This window comes from Lonchura striata, chromosome 9, assembly GCF_050655825.1.
Source record: "Lonchura striata isolate lonStrDom1 chromosome 9, ASM5065582v1, whole genome shotgun sequence".
NCBI classification, from domain to species: domain Eukaryota; kingdom Metazoa; phylum Chordata; class Aves; order Passeriformes; family Estrildidae; genus Lonchura; species Lonchura striata.
In genome coordinates, this window is record NC_140711.1 from 24,623,082 (window position 1) to 24,642,455 (window position 19,374).

At 38.2% G+C, this 19,374-nt stretch overlaps 1 protein-coding gene across 13 annotated transcripts in view; it reads left to right on the top strand.

Moving 5' to 3' along the window:
• The window catches only part of PEX5L (peroxisomal biogenesis factor 5 like), a 98,322-nt gene that overhangs the window by 47,489 nt on the left and 31,459 nt on the right, over nucleotides 1-19,374 (top strand). For 4 of the 13 annotated variants that reach the window (XM_021543398.4, XM_021543354.4, XM_085587985.1 and 1 more), the window contains 3 exons: nucleotides 14,815-14,880; nucleotides 16,658-16,762; nucleotides 18,081-18,119. The exons of 2 other annotated variants lie outside the window; for them this stretch is intronic. In XM_021543398.4, coding sequence (XP_021399073.2) covers nucleotides 14,815-14,880; nucleotides 16,658-16,762; nucleotides 18,081-18,119 — 210 coding nt within the window. The remainder of the gene's footprint in view (nucleotides 1-14,814; nucleotides 14,881-16,657; nucleotides 16,763-18,080; nucleotides 18,120-19,374) is intronic. 7 more of the 13 variants (XM_085587986.1, XM_021543361.4, XM_021543389.4 and 4 more) reach the window with 3 other exon arrangements.

Below are 19,374 nucleotides of genomic sequence, written 5' to 3' on the forward strand. Positions count from 1 at the left end.
TAATAGTTAGAAGCTTTGAAACTCTGATATTGATATTTGTGCAGATACTGAGTTTTCTCCCTAACTGGTCTTTTAAAAATATTTCACTCTACAAAAATTAAATGTCTTACTTCACTGAGTCTTTTCAATAATTTAAGCAGGATAAGAAGTTCATTATACAAGGTAGTTCACAAATGTTTAAAAGCTTAATTCTCTAGATTATGACTTCTGACAGGCTATATATATAAATTCAGCTAATGTATCCCTACAGAGAAATGCTGTGCCTCAGAATAGAAAGTCTTTTGCAGGCAGCAGCTGGAGACAATATTTTCTTACCACGTGCAGTGCATGGAGAGGCAGAGCTGTAGGATTACTGCAGGCCAGATTTGTGCTCTATAGCTCTGGAGTTTAGGAAAATCAGTTTTCATTGTTTACTACCAATTTTAACTTTCTCAAAGTGGAAGTTCAGGTTCATTTGTAGTCCAGAAACTGCCAAAGACTGGACACAGGATATTTTTGAGCCCAGAGAATCTGTGGATGCCCCATCCTAGCAAGTGTTGAAGGCCAGACTGGATGGGACCCTGGCTAACCTGAGCTGGTGGGTGGTCTGCTGGCTCATAGCAGAAGGGTTGGAATTAGATAATCCTTAAGGTCCCTTCCAAATCCAGCAATTCTATGAAAAGTGTTTAAAGAAATACTAAAATAGTGCTGCAGGTATGTGAGCATATAGACAGAGAATCTTTCAGTATGTGGTGTGTGCTTGTTATCTCACTTCATCATGTCAGCCACCTTGACATTACATACTTCATGGGGGCTGATGATCTCATCAGTCTTCTCCTTCTCTTTACATCTGACAATTTCCATTATCTGTCCTCTCTTCCTCTCTCTGACATTGGCAGTTTTCACAGCTGTCTCTGTTCTCCTGAAACCAGGAGAAAAGTACTTCTCTGTAAGTATACACAATTCCTGATGGGATTTGGAACAGGGAGGTGTGGTGTAACTGATAATAGGATTGTGAACCTCATCAGAAACTCTTTTTTTATTTTTTCTTAAACCTGTACAAAGAACTGATAAGGAGTATTTACCACCCAGGAGCTCTGGCTTGCTGCAGCTGTGCACACTGACTCATGCTATCTCCAGGCTCTCCCAGTCCTAAACATTCCAGATGTTTCATTATCATATTTTCCCCATCATTCACAATACAATTATGAGCTTCATTTGCCACTAGGAACCAAGCAAAGCCTAAAGTTGGAAATTTCAGTCACAAATGGGTTTGTGCTGACTGAATACAAACTTTAGGCTGCTTTTTGATGTTTATTTTTAATGGATTCTGAATACTTCCACTAATTCAGGAACTCAAGTGATTAAAACAAGAGTAGGACGACTTATTTTGCTAAATGTAATTCCTGCTTAGGGGATTTACTGAGCCCCCCTTACAGCTGGAGGAGGCAATGGGATTGGGAGCATTTAACTTCTTACAATGTCAAACCACAGCCACTGCCTGAATGCCTGCAGGTTTGTGCTCTGATAACCAGGCTGGCCTGGGTCTCATCCCTAACTACACACAGGGAGTTATATTTAGGGTTGGAATATATGAAATTTAGTCCTTACACACATCAAAATAGGCTGTTATGTCTTAAACAAGCTTTTATCTTTATATGAGAGTAACATGTAACTACAACTACAATCCAGGGTATAGTTTCTGGTTTTGTAATTGCATTACTCAGGAAATACTTCCAAAAGACACCATACTCATGTTCTCAGGGGCTTGTAAAACAGCAGTACCAGTTGTATAAAACCTCACAGTAGGAGAATCTGTAGTATTTTAAACTGGCTTCTAGTCATTTTGGTAATTGCTAGTTGATAACAACTGCTAGAGAACAACAGCTACTGTTCTGGATTTCTCTGAGCAAAAATGCTATGATTTTTCTATAGCTTGTTTTACATCATGATTTCCCAGCGTCCTAGATGAGACAAAGCATCTCTCTGATGTTTGTGGCTCTTCACTTCTATTTCCAGCATTTTGTATCTGAAAGAAGTAGAAGACTACAGACACAGTTATTGCAAAAAGGACAATCTAATCTTTGATTTCACATTAATAGCTGAAATTAGTTTTAAAAAATGCTGTGGAAAAATATTTTCTCTTTAAAGTGGTGAGGGACAGCTGTTCCTATTCATTACTCTTTTTGCATTGTATTGATAGTCACTTCAGCTCTGGGTCAAAGAAACCATTTTTTCATTGTGGTTTTTCCAGTCAGACAATGAGCCAAAGACTCACAAGCCAGAACAGGCAGATGCAGACTGGATAAGATCATTTACAAGAGTATTGTTATGGCATTTACATCTGGTGCTGGTGCCAAATGAGCAGAAGTTCCAGCAGTTCTCCTGATAAATCCATGTTTTAACACTGCTTTATTCAGAACATCTTGTAAGGTGATCATTATTCCAGACCATTCTCATATATTTTTCTAAATAATGATATTAAATCAATATATAAACATGGTAGGAGAAATGTCAACACAGTACAATAGCTTCTGCAACAGGATATGTGTCCCTGAGAGGCCACAGCTATTTATTTGTGTTTGGAGTGTGTAACTCCAACTCAGCAGCTCCAATAGAGAATATTTCCCATCCCCCTATAGAAAGAGTATCTATTGTTTCTAGGTATGATATTCTGTATAAGAAATAGAATAGAGGGCAATACACATCAGGGCAAACATCCTGGTAGTCACAAAGTGAAACAGAAATATCTCATTTTAGTTCTGTAACAGCATTTCTGACTCACTGAACATGTAATTCTCAGAGGATGAATTTCAAGTGTTGATAGATTTATTGCAAAGCAAAATTAAGGATCAAAAACCAGCCATCATTGCTGTTTTATAGATTATCTCTTAGGAGGATTTATAGAAATCACACTTGAAGCAGACAGCAAGTGATTATCTGGAGTTCAACTGCTACATTCAGTAGAGCACTCCTGTGATAGCAGGTGCTCTGTCTGCTGCCTTTTGGGCTGCACTGCAAAGATCAGAAATGTAGCATCAAAAAGAAATAAAAAAAAAAGGAGGACATCCAGCAGAGAATCATAAGGACACTGAAGGGAGATGCAAACTGAAAATTCATGAAATGCTCTCAGCTCAACATCACACCTGTCCTGAAGTGTGAACCCAGGAGAAGAAAGGTAGCAGGTTCCCAAAATAAAACATTCCCCTCCAGATTAGTTGAGATCCTTTCTCCAGGCTGCTGAAATCCCTGCCTGTGGGAGTATTCACCACCATCTACTCCCAGTGGAGCAGTGAAGTGCTGACATCTTGATGTGAACAGCAGAATGGTTTTTGGGGATATATCTCATGAGGAAGGTGGAGGGAGCAAAACAGTGTCTCCATCAGAGCTTGGTTTTCTCCAAGCTGAAAGGTCAGAGAGTCAGCAAAGATGTTCCTCTGATTTAAGAGCAGCACCAGAGCACTTCACAAGCAGAATAAAACAAATTCCACAAAAATTATATATATATATATATGTTTTAGAGGATATTCCCTGCAAGATACAAGTGATGTACAAAACAAATAAAGGCTTTTTCTATCTGCAATATATGAGGCCAGCTAAAGTGAGCACAAAGCATATCATAACCTCAAAAGCTAGGAATTACTAAGAATTACTCTATCACATGGTATCACACAGCCCAGAAATTTAAAACCCCTTTCTCAATGGTACAAAAAAACCTTTGGAAGTCCTCCTTCTTGTGGCTCCCACAGTATTTGTAACAATTTAAAATGTCATCTGTAATTTGCTGATCTGGTGATATCTGTAATACTCCTCATTAGGGTTAAATGGTTATCTTGATATAGTCCAAACAAGCTATGCTCAGTAACAGGAGCTCTAAATTAGGCAGCTACAAGACAATCTGAAGTCCATCTTTTGTTCTTGATCCTTCTCTTGTGCACAAAAAAACAGTTGTGCACAGAGCTTTTGGTCTATAAATAAACCTGCAAAATTCAGGCTGAAATTTCAAATTTACTCAAATGCAAGCACTTGATGCATTCATTTTGTGTCTCTTGTCTGTATCTACTCTTAAAGAGCTCACATTTGCACAGAAGACAATGCCTTGTTTTAATTAGCAATTGATTTCTAGCTATCTTTGTGTGTGGAACATGCATATTTTTGCATTTACAAGCAGATCTTTGAGTGCGTTTCTAGAAACTCACAGCCTTTGGTAATGTAAGGCTATTTAGAGAGTGCAAAAAAAATATTTAAAGCCTTTATATGGAAATAATGCACTGTAAAACTATATGGTCACAGACAATAGACAAATAAAATGTCAGCATTTAACAAAAACACTAACACAAAAAAAACCTTTTTGGAGAAAACAGAAACAGCCTCAGCAAGTATATTTGGAGGTATTCCTCTACTGCTCAGAGAACAGGAGCATTAAAAAGAGAAGGTTTTTTTTTTTTTTCCAGCACTTTCAGGATAACATGGTAATATTTGAAAGGAGATGGTCTTTATGTAATGAGATAAAAGTTCTCAGTCTGCTGTAGCCAAACTCTCTCCAACCATTGGCACTATTAGTACCAAAAAAACTTAGTCTATTAGTGAAACGAGGCAAAACGTGTAAAAATTCAAGTGTAGCTGAATGTGAGAGTGCAATTCAGAAAGGAGTGTGTGAAATCTGACCCAAGCTACCCTTTCCACTTCACTGACCAGGAATCAGCTGCTTGATTTTTTTTTTTTTTGGTTGCCAATGACTCCACAGGCACTTCATGTTAAGATGTGAACAGGATGGAAAAAAAAAAAAAAATCCTGGTCTTGCTGTGGACACTCTTAGTTCAGCTTTTAGACCAAGCACAGCTTGGCAGGGTTTCAAACAAGGCCACCTTGTGACCCAGGTGCCACCTCCCTCCCTTCCAGGGAAGCACCGGGGTTTTCCGATCCTGCCGGGCAGCTGACACAATTATAGGTAATTCTTCCTCCCCCTGCCCAGGCAGTGCCCACACAGTGCCAGGAGCACAGGCTGCTCACTCTTGGAAATCCTCCTGCCCTCCTCTTTGCCAGGTGCTCCCTGGTGCTGATCTCTCGGGACCGACACGCGTTTCTCACTCCGCTTTTAACTCGTGAACACCTCCCCATGGGAAGGAGGGATTTGATTCTGTCTCTTCATGAATATGCAACTTTAATTAGCTAATAAGCATGTTTCTTGGAGCCTGAGATCCTGGCAGTAGCTCTGGTGTGTTATCCTACCTCAGTAACTCCCCTGTAGCAAACTTGGAGTTGAAGCACATGTCACTGGGCCTCTCACTGCTATCACCATCTGCGGCAGCTTCTTTTATTCCTCAATTATGCTTCTGCTATCTGGGCTGAAAAGAAACTTCCAGTCCTTGCCAGCCAAAGCATATGCCTGTGTATTTTTTCAAGTAATTTTTAACGATCTGAGTCGACAATACCATCTTTCATATCATTTCACTGCAGTTTCATTACTGTGAAGTGGCTCACACTTAATGGGAAAGAGTGAAGTCGGGGTAAAACTTGCTTATTTACAAGATTTTCAGAGTGAAATGAAGCAGCAGAGTGTTTCAGTGAATACAAAATCCAGAGTCCTGACTGAGAGACTGATTTCAGTCAGTCATAGCACTGTCATTAGAGAAGCTATCTAAGGCCACTCTCTGTTCCTAAATACAAAAGAGACAGGATTACTGCAGTACTACAACAGCAAAATTACCTTTCCTTCCCTCTGCTGGCTCAGTTGATCTCAGTGAGTAGAAAGCAAAGATAGAAATATAGATAGATGGATATTACATATATCTACACATACATATATACAAATTTGATACAAGTAGGTGTGTTTGAAACTCCACAATTCATTCTCTACACCCAGGCTAACACCTAACACCCACCTCACCCACCCCGGGGTGCCAGAAACACCCAACCCCTCTCCAGGTGCTTCTCAGCCACATCCTGGGCTAGTCCTTGGTACCATGAGACATGAGTGAGCTGCTGCACCCCTTTCCCTCAGCTGTGAGCTTGCTAATTCTCTCATACAAGCACATTTATCGAGGCTGCCTGCAAGCCATTCAGAAGATGGTTAACTCATCCCTGCTCTTTCACTTGAGCAAGATCGATTTTGATGTTCAAGAACAGCCTGTGGTAAATGAATGTGATCTTGTGGAAGGAGACACCAGCAGAGTACAGGATTGCACTCACAATTGAGAGAGATTTATTTTTTTTATGGAACCTCTGAGGAGAAATATTTCTGACAATAGCTGCTGTGCTCTTGTCAGGCTGCTTAACCTCCACAGCGCTGGGTTACTGTGCCCTGGGGTGCAGGGGGGATTCAGTTTTGCTTTAACTGCTCAGGACAGACTGGTGCTAGATTTGACATCCCAGCTGAAGAGGCACAATCCATTAACTGAAGCAACTGTACTTCCAAGGGGTTTTGTATCTGCCAGAACCCAGTTTGGAAATACAAGTACCATCATTTATATCCCAAGAAAGTCATCGCAATGGAAGCTTCTTGGAAAATATGACTGATGATTTAGCAATTGTTTTGCATATGAAATCTTAATTAAGATGCTTTGAGAATTAAGAATTTCTCCATAAGAGCCATTTGCTGTTACCAGCTGCTTTTACTACTTGGTCATGGATATTGTGCTGTAGATACCCACAGAGTTTTTATTAAACAGAATTGCTACACTACCAGCCAAACTAAGCTGCTGTAAAAAGTGTGGACTCACCACCTTTTTAATTACACTGCAGACATCCTCAAACTGATAGCTAACAACTGAATTCTGTGATACTGTTGAATTACAGAAACAAAAACAGAGAACTTGCTTCCCTAGTGAGGAACCTGCCAACCTAAGCACAAGTGGACTGCAAAACACTGCACTTTATAAACATTATAGACTCTTAAAGCAAACATATTAAAAGTGTGTATAAAGTGAGTGAATAAGTACATAATTTTCTTGGTTTTTATTTAATAGGTACTTTTGTACCATATAAGTATGAAAAAATAAATAAACTAAGCAAAAAAAAAATCTATAGGAGAGGGTAAATGCCTATTCAAGCAGAACAGTACAGAGAATATCCGATATCAGTGATGTGCTGGCTATCAGAAACAGAGATGTTGCTTTCAGCTCCTTGTAGAACAGGCCAGGTGCTAATTACTGTCATTGATATGAAAATGAAATTAAATCCACCACAGCAAAAAAAGAGTATGGAATACTTGCAAATATATGCAAAAGAGCAGATTTATACAAATGTAACTGATGTGGCCCATTATGCTAATAATATATCTTAAAACAGTCAAGATAGATAACCAGGCCAGATGGGAGTCTGAGCAACTTGATCTAGTAGGAGGTGTTCCTGTCCATGGCAGGGGTTTGGAAATAGATGGTCTTTAAGATCCCTTCCAACTCAAATCATTCTATGACTCTTTGCTTAGAACAAGCTTTTAGTTGTCCAAGGCAGCTGAACTTATGATTAAGTCTAGAAGTAATTACCTACTAATGCACCTACTTTTTTTTTTTTTTCATTTTCACGTCTGTAATTACAATGTATTTGCAATATTAGAGGAGAAAAATCCATTCTCCACACTAACAGCACACATCAGAGATTTGGAAACATCTTTTAAGAGCACAACCATAATACCTCAATTTTAAGAATTTCTCCCTGAAGGTTTCCAAACTCTGTAAATGAAGGGACAGTAGCATAATCCTCTCTAAATAGGTTTATATGATGCTGCTAATGCTGCTTTTGTATGATGCTGTTAATGCTGCATTTGCAGCATTAACATACTTTGGAACATCAGATGAGATCATTCTGAAGCTGAAACTGCAGGCAGAGGCCATGTCTAGGTCAGGGACATGAAGTTATTTTGCAGCCACACTGTTATTCAAATTCCTCATCTGCTATTGCCATTGTCTGATAAGCGACAATTTACTCTTTTTAGGGAATAAAAATAAGGGGGTAAATATACTCTACTATACAGGTTAAAAATAGGGTTTTATTCTGGAGGTAAGTACGCTCAGATTCTGAGTCCTTTGTTGCAAAGAACATGCAGCACAAGAGACTCAGAATGAATTTTGGGTCAAGGATACAGCATAAAGACCCTTTATGACCAAAGTGCTAAAAGAGCTCTACTTTGACACCATTCACTGTAGAAAGGGCTCAAATCTTAAGGTTGTGGCAACAAAATATATAATAAATTCAATGGTATCAAGAATTTATATTATGGTGGCAATCAAATATTTGTATTACAGGAAGGGCTAAATTTATCCTGGCAGCATTTAGAACCATGGCTGGAGAGAACTCAAATAGGTCAAGAAAACAAGTCTTAAAAGTATTTTTCCATCATAAACTATCCTGATCTGTTGCTTTCAAACCTGCCATCCAGTATGATATGTTTTCCTTATTTAATATGTAGAGGTCTAATCACAGATGATGAGAAAGTAACATCAATCTGCTTCAAAACAAACCCAGTCACAAACTTCCAGCTACCCTTTGATACTTTTTTGTTCCATTAATTCTCTGCCTCATCATCTTTCTATCCTTTTACATGGTAGAATCACATATATTGTTATGTTTGGATTAAATATATTTTAGCATTTTGTATTTATAAAAACTTTCATTGTTTTTAATAGCCTTTGTGTTTAACAGGCAAGCCAAAGAAAAACAAAAAAATCCTAAACAGAATTAAATCTTGCACGGTTATACACAAGCCATGAAAGAATTTGTATGAAAATATTAAACTGAGGACATGAATTTTGATCACATAATGTTTACCAAATATTTATAGAACTCAAATCCTGAGATTTTCATCCTAATCTTCAATAAGAGTTAATAGTGGTGACAATGCATCACAAACTGTCTTCAGTGCCCAAGCTGTCATCCTTCATATAAAAACCCAAAATAATCAAAATAAGTAATTTAAGAACCTAATACTATTTTTAAATGGTTCTGAGATTAGGTACCTAGCAAGAGACATATACCAATTCACTTATTTAAATACATACCTCATTTTTTAAAGCAGCATGCAGAATTTTATAACAGGTCATCTGAACAGTCACCATCATTCAACAGAACTCCATCTTTGCTGAACAATACCTTCCTTAAGGACTTCCAAAAAAAAGAGTAAAAACCTTGACTATGAAAATAAGCAATTTGGACTCTTAGTCTGGTAATGTAAAACAAGAAGAAACAACAGGCAACTGTTATGCCCCTCCAACAGTTTTGATAAACATTCCTGTTATATTCTTTAGAGGAGTACCAGTTCCCTTCTGTGCAGAAAACCACTGGACTTGAAAATTATCTTAAAACTCTCACTGAATTGAACCTGTAGGATATGATCAAATTATTATGCATTCAGATGTTTTTTCTAGCTCTGTCAGAGATTTCTTTATCTTTTAAATTGTGTTCATTCCTTTGCCTTTTTCTCATTCTAAATGTCTGATGAGTGTCTGCCCAATCTAGAAAAAGTCTACACTAACAAAAATATGGGGCTAATGGAACCCTACAACTTTATTTACAACAATATTTAATAATGATATCATTTAATAATGGTATCTGGAACAAAATCTGCAAACACTTGAAAAATGCATGTTTCTTCTATGTTCCAGATTGGCAGAACACAGATTATAGTATTTAAACATCAGAACCTGAATAATTTTCTTTTAAAAATAACTTGCATTATATTCAAGACACAGTTATACTTCCAGTTGTCTTTTACACATAAAGTGTAAAATAAACAGCTGCCTTGTAAAAGCTTGCCTGTTCCAGTTAACTTGCAACAATGTTTTATATTCTGCATTTCCTACAAAGTCTATCCTGTATTTGTGCTCACTGATAAGCTTCTGATTTTTCCACATAAAATTTCACACTTCTCAGTTTATTTCATTGCTTTTCCTAAACAGACTGCAGAGTTAGTCTGAGTTCTCTGAATGTTTCATGAAACAAAACCATAAAAATTGTGTATCAAGAGGTGAGTAACCCCTACCACTTCAAAGAACAATACATCATGTGCTGGGAGGAAATGAGGGAGCAAAATTCATCATTTGCACATCATGTGCAGTAAACATTTAAATAATAGACAGCACTGTAGTAACAATTATTTATTTTGAAAGCTACCTGATCGCCTGGAATTTCACTGGAACCGGTTCCAGAGGAATCTCTTATTCTAATTCAGGACATGCATCATCATGGCAATATAGCAAATAATAGCAGGTAATTCTGTTGTGACTGGGGATCATGATACTGAAGTCAACATAAAAGGAACTCAAATTATGGGAGAGAAAATACTTCAGTATTAACTCTCTGCTGAAGACTTCCACATTTAAAATTGCCAGTTGCTAAACCCAATGATTTCACAAAGTTCCTTGTCACAGACTAAGCAGAGATGAAAGAAATCCTGCAGCTATTCCCTAAGATTTTTGAAGTCATATACCATTGTGCAGGCAAAGCACTCATCCCTTTGGTAATGCAATTCCAAATTATTAAGAAGTCAATCAAAAAAGTGCTAAAAAATAGTTTCTAGATATTCACAATGGTCCTATTAAAAGATGACAATTGCAAAGAAAGAAAAGACTGCAAAACGTCTCATCCAAGCCTTCTATCACAAGGAGATATGTTATATAACTCGTTTGTAAAAGGAGCAGAACCTTAAACAACCTCTAAGTATTAGTTCTATCCCAGACCTCCTTCCTCTTCCCAACCCTGCTCTATATTCCCAGCTGGAATTACTATTTACAGTTAAATCATCGTTATCATTCCAACATTGCAGTGTTGTTATCTCACTGGTATCTCAAACTGTGCACTCCCTATTGTGCCCTACATAAAACTCTTTGACTTAAGAGAGAAAAAACCTTATTTCACATTCTCCTCCTCCTCCTCTTAGCCTGCAGGAATCATATTAGCTTATAGAGAATGAGTGAGATGGGAAGAATTGTTTATAAATTTCCAGTCATAATTTGTGTTCAGATGTGTTAAGTCAAGTAACTTCGCACAAATTCTTGAGAGCAAAATGGGCCTTGCAGAGCTTCCACCAGAGATGCTTTGGAAGCTGTCCCACTTGGCTTTGGGAATGAATCCATAGGCTTCAGACTGAGACAGCTTCTCAAGGGAGCACACGTGATGCAAATGTTACTGAGAGTCAATAAACAGAAAACCTTACAGTGCCATTTCAATGCAAATGCTTCTCAAACTGGAGTGCAATTTAACCACCCTATCGACATTTAAATGGGTATAAGAGACAACCCAAAGAGGCTAAATGTGAATATTTATGCTGATTGCCTTTTATAAGCTTTTGTCCCTTTCTTTGCCATTTTTCTTGAATGCAGTAAAGTCTTCCCATATTAAAGCTGAAATCTGTTATTCCATCAGCGTAAGAATGAAAAGATGGGGAAAGGGATGAAAGAGGAGTAGAACACTGTGAACTCAGCCAATATGGATTTATCTGATTTACTATAAATTACATCTCGGACAAGTCTTCCCATAGCTGCTTCCACATGTGTAGCAAACTGTATTTCATCATAATCTTGTAAGAAGGAGCTACTGAAGATCACAAGTCAAAAGAGTTTAGCTAATCATTAACAGAGAGCTTGGTAAGAGGTTCCAAATGATGCAAATACAATAGCAAAATAATAGCTCATGTTCTGAAAGCTGGTCTACCCTGACAATGCTACTTCCAGTGCAGGACTGAGAGCTTGTTCTCATTTCCTCACCATGGTCAACCGTGCATTGCCTAACGGAATTGTGTTCCCATTTATCTTAGATATATACTTGACTTTGTTAGGCTCATAATAAAAAAACTACCACGAGCTTTGATGGAACAGAATTTTCTCTTTAAATATCAATCTTGTATTCATCCATAAAACTGCCTCACCATATGTTTGTTCATGATTTTTAATTATTTATATAATGTAATCTATAACACCACCAGAAAAAAATAGAAAAGTATAGATGAGAAGAAAGGCATATACAGAAAACATGAACATGAAAGCCTGAGAAGGGAAAAATTTGAAGTCATAAACTGATCCTATGTAAATCAAGAGCTCACAGCTGTATTGTGGACACTGGAACTTCCAAGGTACCGTTGCATAGCTCTGTGTGCTCGTTCTGAGAGGTAAAATCCTTAGCGCTGCACAATTTAAAAAATAAAGCCAAGTTTTCCCCTTAATTTTATTTTGAAGTTGCACAAACCAGGAAGATTTGTGGAGCAAAAAGCCATTTGGAATAGGCTGCTCAGCTGGATCTCTAATACATCAGCTGCTGGGGGATCTGGAGAGCAGCCAAGCCCCCCAGAACCAACACGTTCAGCAGCTCTCCTGTTCTTCCCCCCAGCACAGGAGAACAGCAGCTCCTAAAACTCCAAGTTCTCACTAATGCATCTTTCATAAAGTTTGCTTTACAAAGGCCCTTCCAACCTATTAAGGTTATGTAAAGTGCAGACCAGTACTTCAAGATGTCCTGAACTGGTGGGTTTTGTTTTTATTTTGTTTTCAAACACTTCAATTCAACAGCCCTGTGGGAAAGGTCAGGACATCTGGCCATGTTTTTGGCATTACATTTATAAATGCAGCAAGGTGTTATTCTTTTTCTCCTCAGCTAGATAGGGAGATGCCCATGAAAGCAGTAATCCTGCCATACCTGTACCAGCAGTGTCCGGACATAAATATTCTATCAAATTTCTTTACAAGGAAAGCTGTCTTAAAACTTCTATTTTAGAGAAGCTTAAACATGCCTATGCTGAGATGATTTCTGTAAATAGGGATGTATTGTAATTGTGTCAATTAAAGCTGAAACAGCTTGGTAGGACCCTTGAAAACTAAATGGAACAGCACAGGTCTGTGTAATGAAGGAATACTTTCTTCATGAATGCATGTTAAAAAAAAAAAGAAAATCTGATCACTCAATTTCTTTCTGCTTATATTCTCACAAGAACAGATGATATAAATATTCCTGAAAAGTGAATTTAGGACTCAAGTGCCTTAAATATTTGTCAAAATCAAACTTATAATTATAAAATGGTTTTAGATAAAATCCTTTTATTGCATAGATGACAACAAAGAATTTCTGCAATTAATAATTATAATTTAAATACTGTTGTCAAAATGTTAAACATTTACAAAGCATTTGGTTGTTGGCTTTTCATATGCAAGAACAAATTTGCAAATCACTATAATGAAGAAAATAATTACAGAATTATAGAGTATTGCACTAAATAGTAATGTTTCAAGTGTTAGCATGTGCTCATTCTGATCTGCCCATCAGGACCTGAAGGTGATCCATTGGTCCCAAGTACTTAAAGCTTTATCATAGATGACCATGGTTACAATGCAATATGCATCACTTACTAAAAAAATCAACTTTATGCTGCACTAGAAATTTACATTAATATGCTCTTACAGTAATTTAATTAAATAGCCATTATTAAGTACCACATTTAAATAGTGTGACTTTTACACAATTGAATTTGGAACTATTCAAAAAGAGCAGCAGAATAAAAGTATTTCCTTACAAAATCCTGCTATATCAGCATAGTCCTATGGAAATGTCTATTATTACCCATTATCTGATCCCAAAGGATAAGCTTAGAGAAATTGTTATTAAGTTTTGAACCCAATGGTGTTTTAAATATTTAGCATCAGGGGAATACTCTGAACTCTACCCTTTATTTTGCTTTGGAGATATTACCTAAAGGAACGGTTGCTTTTTTTTTAATGTACCAAATAATGAAACACTGACACATTTCTCAGTTTCTCTTAAGCAGTATGTTCCATTAAAACAAATAATACATTTTTCCTTCATCAATTCACATTTTTCATCATTTGCACATGGCTTGTCATGTTCTACATCACAATTGTTTCCATTTCTATATTGAAAACCAAAAGGGAATGATGAAATTTATTAACTAAATTGTTAAACTGTGGTTTACATGAGAAAGTAACTTACCTTGCAAACCTGGACTACCAACAAACTGTTTGTTTTGAAGTCGTGGCATACCTAAAATTAGCTGTTACAGATTTACAGGGTTTAAGCAATAAACTGCTGTGCCAGGTAAATTTATATAGCACTTTGACTTGCAAAGAAACAATATTTAATATCAAAAGAGGCTAAATAAATAGAACCTTAAAAAAATAATTCTTTAATGGTTATTGTAATATATGTGCTGGAGATTTTAATTTCAGCTACAGCTGACAACAGTAACAAGGTCATCCTGACCATAGAAAATCTGGTTTTATTTCTCCCCAATTCTTCAGCCTAATGGCTCCACAGGCAAGAACTGGCTACACAGTGGTCACTGCACGGAAGAGAGACCAAAATTTTCAAGGTTCTCTACTTTACATAGGACAATTTAATTTCTAGTCAACAGAATAAAACACTGCATTTTCCAGTGAATTCCTCCCCTGTGTACCTCTCCAGCAGAATCTGACAATTTAAGCTACTCCAATGCCCTGGCTTTCTCTTTGGCATCCAGGAAATTGCTACCAACTTCTAGTTTCAAAATGTTTCACACAGCATAGGCTGAGCAGCCAGAGATGTCAACCTGACTTACATGCAGGAAAGTGTGTTTTTCTTTTAGGAATGTTAAAGATCTAACTTTAAAAAAAAAAAAAAAAAAAAAAAGGTAGCATGTAGCATGAAACCACTTGCTTTGCCCAGCAAATAAACTAAGTTTTCTCGTTAAAAATATCACAGAGGTATCCTTTGTGTTGCTTTTCTCCTTTATAGCATGGCCACTTTAATCTGGTAAAACAGATTTTATCTTTGGTGTCAGCCACTCCCAGGGCTTTGCAGTTACTTGTGTGGAGGATGAACAGCAGGCACTAATACGAGTATCATGACTCTTTTCAGGCAGTAGGTGAAACCTTGAAGAAAAAGTGGCTCTGTCTTCAAAAAAGTGACCTGACCTTTGCTTTGGTGGGTTTTTACTCTGCAAGAAATAAAAAGCACTGCATGCTTTCCAATGCATCCTTCCTAGCTGATAAACGATTTTGTTCTAGCACTCAGCACAAAAGGACTACATTTTCCAAAGACCAATAGCATGCTATTAGTGCTAGCTAATGATAGCTCATGTGTCATACTGGAAACAAGCTTCATAGACCTGGAATATGTCATATGAATCATGAACAAACACGTAATTGGCCCAGAACCTTTGATATGCTTACCAATTAAATGTAATTCTCATTGAACTTAATATATTTAATTTTACAATGACTTTGCAGTTCTTTGGATATCAAAGGCATCACAAGTCCAGCATGCTTATAATTTATGACACTTCTGCTCTGAGAATTTCTTGCAGCATGCAAAGAACTCTCTGTAGGGTATCTGTGATGTGTTGCACAAGCAAGCTAATCTAATATTGACCTGACCAGTAATAAAACCCGTTGAGAACCTGCAGTAGTATGTAATGGTTTTACCTGCAATTGATGAAATGTTCCTGAAACCATCTGTAGTTTGGTATAAGCAATAGTGGGGGTTTACTTGACACAGAATACATTGCTAGTGAAGATAATTCTTGTATATGATGTCTTAGCAAAGAACCCCTTCTGTTAAAAGACTTTTAATGATTTTAATATATTTAAGTCCAGAGTAAAATACTTATTTTATGGAGCCAGATCCTGCAGTCTTTGCACAGCTAAAACTTCCATAGAAATCAATGGGAGCTTCTAAAGTATAATAATAAGACCCTGCCCAGGGTCACTGGCATAATACAGCTCTGCTGTGATGCTTTATGTGTAAGCTCCAACCTTCTCTGTCACTGGCAAGAGGCAGAGATCAAAATAGGACCAAAGATCAAGATACAGAAACCCATGTGAACTCAAGATGATAAAGACCCTCATTAAATAAAAAGAATGGCATCAAACAGCACGGCACATAATATTGGTGCAGTTTTGTTTGGTTAATTTATATTAAATAATGCCGAAATATCTTAACCTTGTCCAGAATATTTAGAACTTACAAAGAGAAGATTAAGACAAGTGTAGTTAAAAAAAAAATCCTTACAGCAATTTCTACAACGATCATTTTAGGGAGAGCTGTAGCAATGCCTACGATGGCAGAATTTGGCTCCGTATGTTCTGTTAGCAACAACCCAGACTGTTTATATGATGTAAATTGCTTTTAAAATGTTACTAGAGCTATAAACTCTGTGGGTCCAGATTATACATTCAAATTTCAGGGAGAGTTTGCCTCAGTGAACAACAAGGAACTGTGCTTTATTTGAAAACTCCACTTGATGCTATTTTTAAGGAAAAGAAACCAAAAAACCCACGAAGACGTATTTTGGGTAAAAACTTGGATAACTAAAATTAAATCAACGGGCTGATCCTCCAACCCCTACTGCTCTGGGGATCCTATCCTGCAAAAGGCTGGCACGGGAAACTTCCATCAGGCCTTGGCCCAGCAGGAAAGCGCCGGATTCCTGTTGACTTCATTGGGGCAACTCTAACGAGCCACCAGACCACGGCTGCACCCCAGCTGCCTCCTTAACCATTGGGTTGATGGACCATTTGTTATTATTGTCATTACTATTACTATTATTTTTACTATCTTTAACCAGTGTGTGTGTTCTGCTTCCAACCGAGCTTGGCTTCCAGGCGCGGGCGGCGTGGCGCCGGGCTGGGTCGGGAGCGCGCGCGGGAGGCGGTCGGAGCCCGCTGCTGACTTGGCGCCATTGTTGGTTTCGCTGTTGTAGGGCAAAGGCGCTAGGGCGGCCGATAAGGCTGTGGCCATGGTGATGAAGGAGATTCCGAGGGAGGAGTCTGCAGAAGAAAAGCCCCTCCTCACTGTGGCATCCCAGGTGGGCGGAGCGCGGGGCGCTGAGGGGGCCGCGGGCGCTGCGCGAGTCCCCAGCCCCGCTGGGTGACCCACCCGTGCCAGCGGCGTCCCGCTGCTTCACTGAGGGGGGAAAAGAGCCTGGCGTGAATATTGGGGGTGTAGATGTTTTGACATGAAAATTTAAACAAAAATGCTTTTTTTTTTTTTTTCCCCGCCAGTTCAGTTAACAGAAAGTTGTTTAAAGCTAGTTTAAAATTTCGGTTCTAATTCATGCCATCGTCACGCCATAAATACTCATTTGCAATTCATACATAAAATATTCCCATTCGGTGCATATGTAAAATGAGAAAAACCAGTTCACAGTCGTGTCATTTCCGATATCTCAGATCCCATTCCTAAGCTCTCACTGGGGTTCTGCTCCTGGTCTGGATCAGAATATGTGACTTGGCATATCTCATTGCTTTCATTTCTACACTTTCAGTCCAAGGAAGGATGTACATCCCCACATTAACCCTTACACATACCTTGGAGTAGCCATCAAGAATTTGGTGGTTCCATTAGTTTCCTAAAGACAGTGACTGAACACCACTGTAAACCACAGCATTCTTGTTATGAGAGTGGATTTTATTCCCTCATTCTGCTCATATACATGAATTTGTTTCCCCAGCATGTGCATTTAGTTTACTGCCGATATTTACTGCACACAAATGCTCCCAGATCACCAGGAATGGAAATTGCTGGAATCTGGTTTTACATGAGAGCCTTAAATGAAATCCACAGTCCTGTTTTATTCCTCTCATGATTTAGGATAACAGCTACTGTACTTAGAAAGTTTTAAGATGCACACACACCAACACATACTTCTCTAGCAGAGCATCGTAGATATGCTGCACTAATACACATTCTAGAAATATCATCTACTAATTTGGAAACCAGGTCTGGCACCTCTCCTCAGCCCCTGTTGAACCCAGGTTTTGTTCATGGTGAGCTTCAATGTCTATGAAGAAATTGCACAGAGGAAAAAGATTCTCTGCTTAAGGCATCATTTCTAATTTTCCATTAAGTGATTAACAAACAAGAAACCCACATAAAGTGCCACCCTCTCTAAATCTTCACTGCACCCCAAAAAAGATTGACATGCAAAAACTTCCATTGGCTTCAACAGGGCCAGGAGTTCAGCCTGGGTTCATTAAATGTTTAACTCACCATTTGTAGTGGCTGTCTGTCAGTCTCCTCAGCAATAGCCTATGATAAATTTATGAGTAAAATGCTTGTGTCTGTTAGTCAGTGTAATTTCTTCCACTAAACACAAATACCTACTTCCCTGCTATGCACCAAAGGGGTGCAGAAGCCAAAAGGAAGCAGACTCAAGTGAAAAAGTGAGTATTTTCCATAGCCATCTCTGCATCATGTATGTGTGATGTGCAGCTGTACGACCACGTTGCATACATCGTTTGTCCCCTGACTGTGGCTGAAGTGTTGGTTTGGGATGCTGTCACCGCAGTGTGTCCGTGTGAACCCCTCATCCTCATCCACGTAGGAAAACGCTCTGCTGTGCCAACCATCCCCATCCCAGTGTCTGTCTCTGCTCTTTACATGATGAAACAGATGGATGTAGTTGCTGCTCGCGGGGTGGAACAAATTCCAGGTTGACTGCAAACTTCCCGAGCCAGATGGGTCAGGAGAATAAAGCCTGGTCCTTCCAAAGTTCTCGCCACCTCCAAACCCAGTGTGGGCAGGTCCATGTCTTAGGGAGTAATTTAATGCATTGAGTGTCCTTGCTGCTCCAACCTTACAGCTACCTAAGCAAAAAAATCTGCAAATGAAATGCAAGGATCAAGCCCAGACAGAGCACTGGCTTTTCCAAGAGACAAAAAAAGTGATATCCCCCACTTCCAAAATCCTTGATGAATAGAGGACTAATCTGTCTGACTGTGGAGACAGACTCCACAGGAAGCATAATTGGAATCTGATACACAAAGAAGAGTCTAATTCTGCTTTTTGATAATGTACACACGCCCCTGCATTTGTAATTTAAAATATGTCTCTTTCCTCTTTTCCTATGGAAAATGGTAAAAACATATCCAGCACAGAACAAGACAGATAAATAGTCCCATTTTATTGTAATTCTCCTAGCAAAAAAGCCCAGCTTTTAAAATATGACACCTATTTTTTTAATAAGTACTGTGAATTAAATTCAAATTATATTTCCAACTCACAGATTATTTGATACCATTAGATATGGTTTTATATCATCAAAACTGAAGGCAAATCTTCAAATAACACAAATGACAAATGTACTGAAGACTCCTGTGGGGCTGTGGCAGTATATGGCAACTGGGAATCTCAATCATCATTCCAGGGGTAATGAGTGTACAACAGTAGGCAGAGGAGTATTCCTGGTAATTGAATGGACCTTTCAGTGTCTATTTTTTGTAATCCTGTCTTCCTATCTCAATTACCTTCCATAAAAGTCACTTTCCTCACACTTATTGGTGTGAAAAAGGATTCAGTAGTTACAAAATTTAATACTTTAAGCATCAAGAGAGTGATCTTTCAGTTCTAATAGGATTTTGTAGAATATAACTCTATCCATGTTGCTGTCTCCCTTTATCTTTTAAAAGATAATTTGTA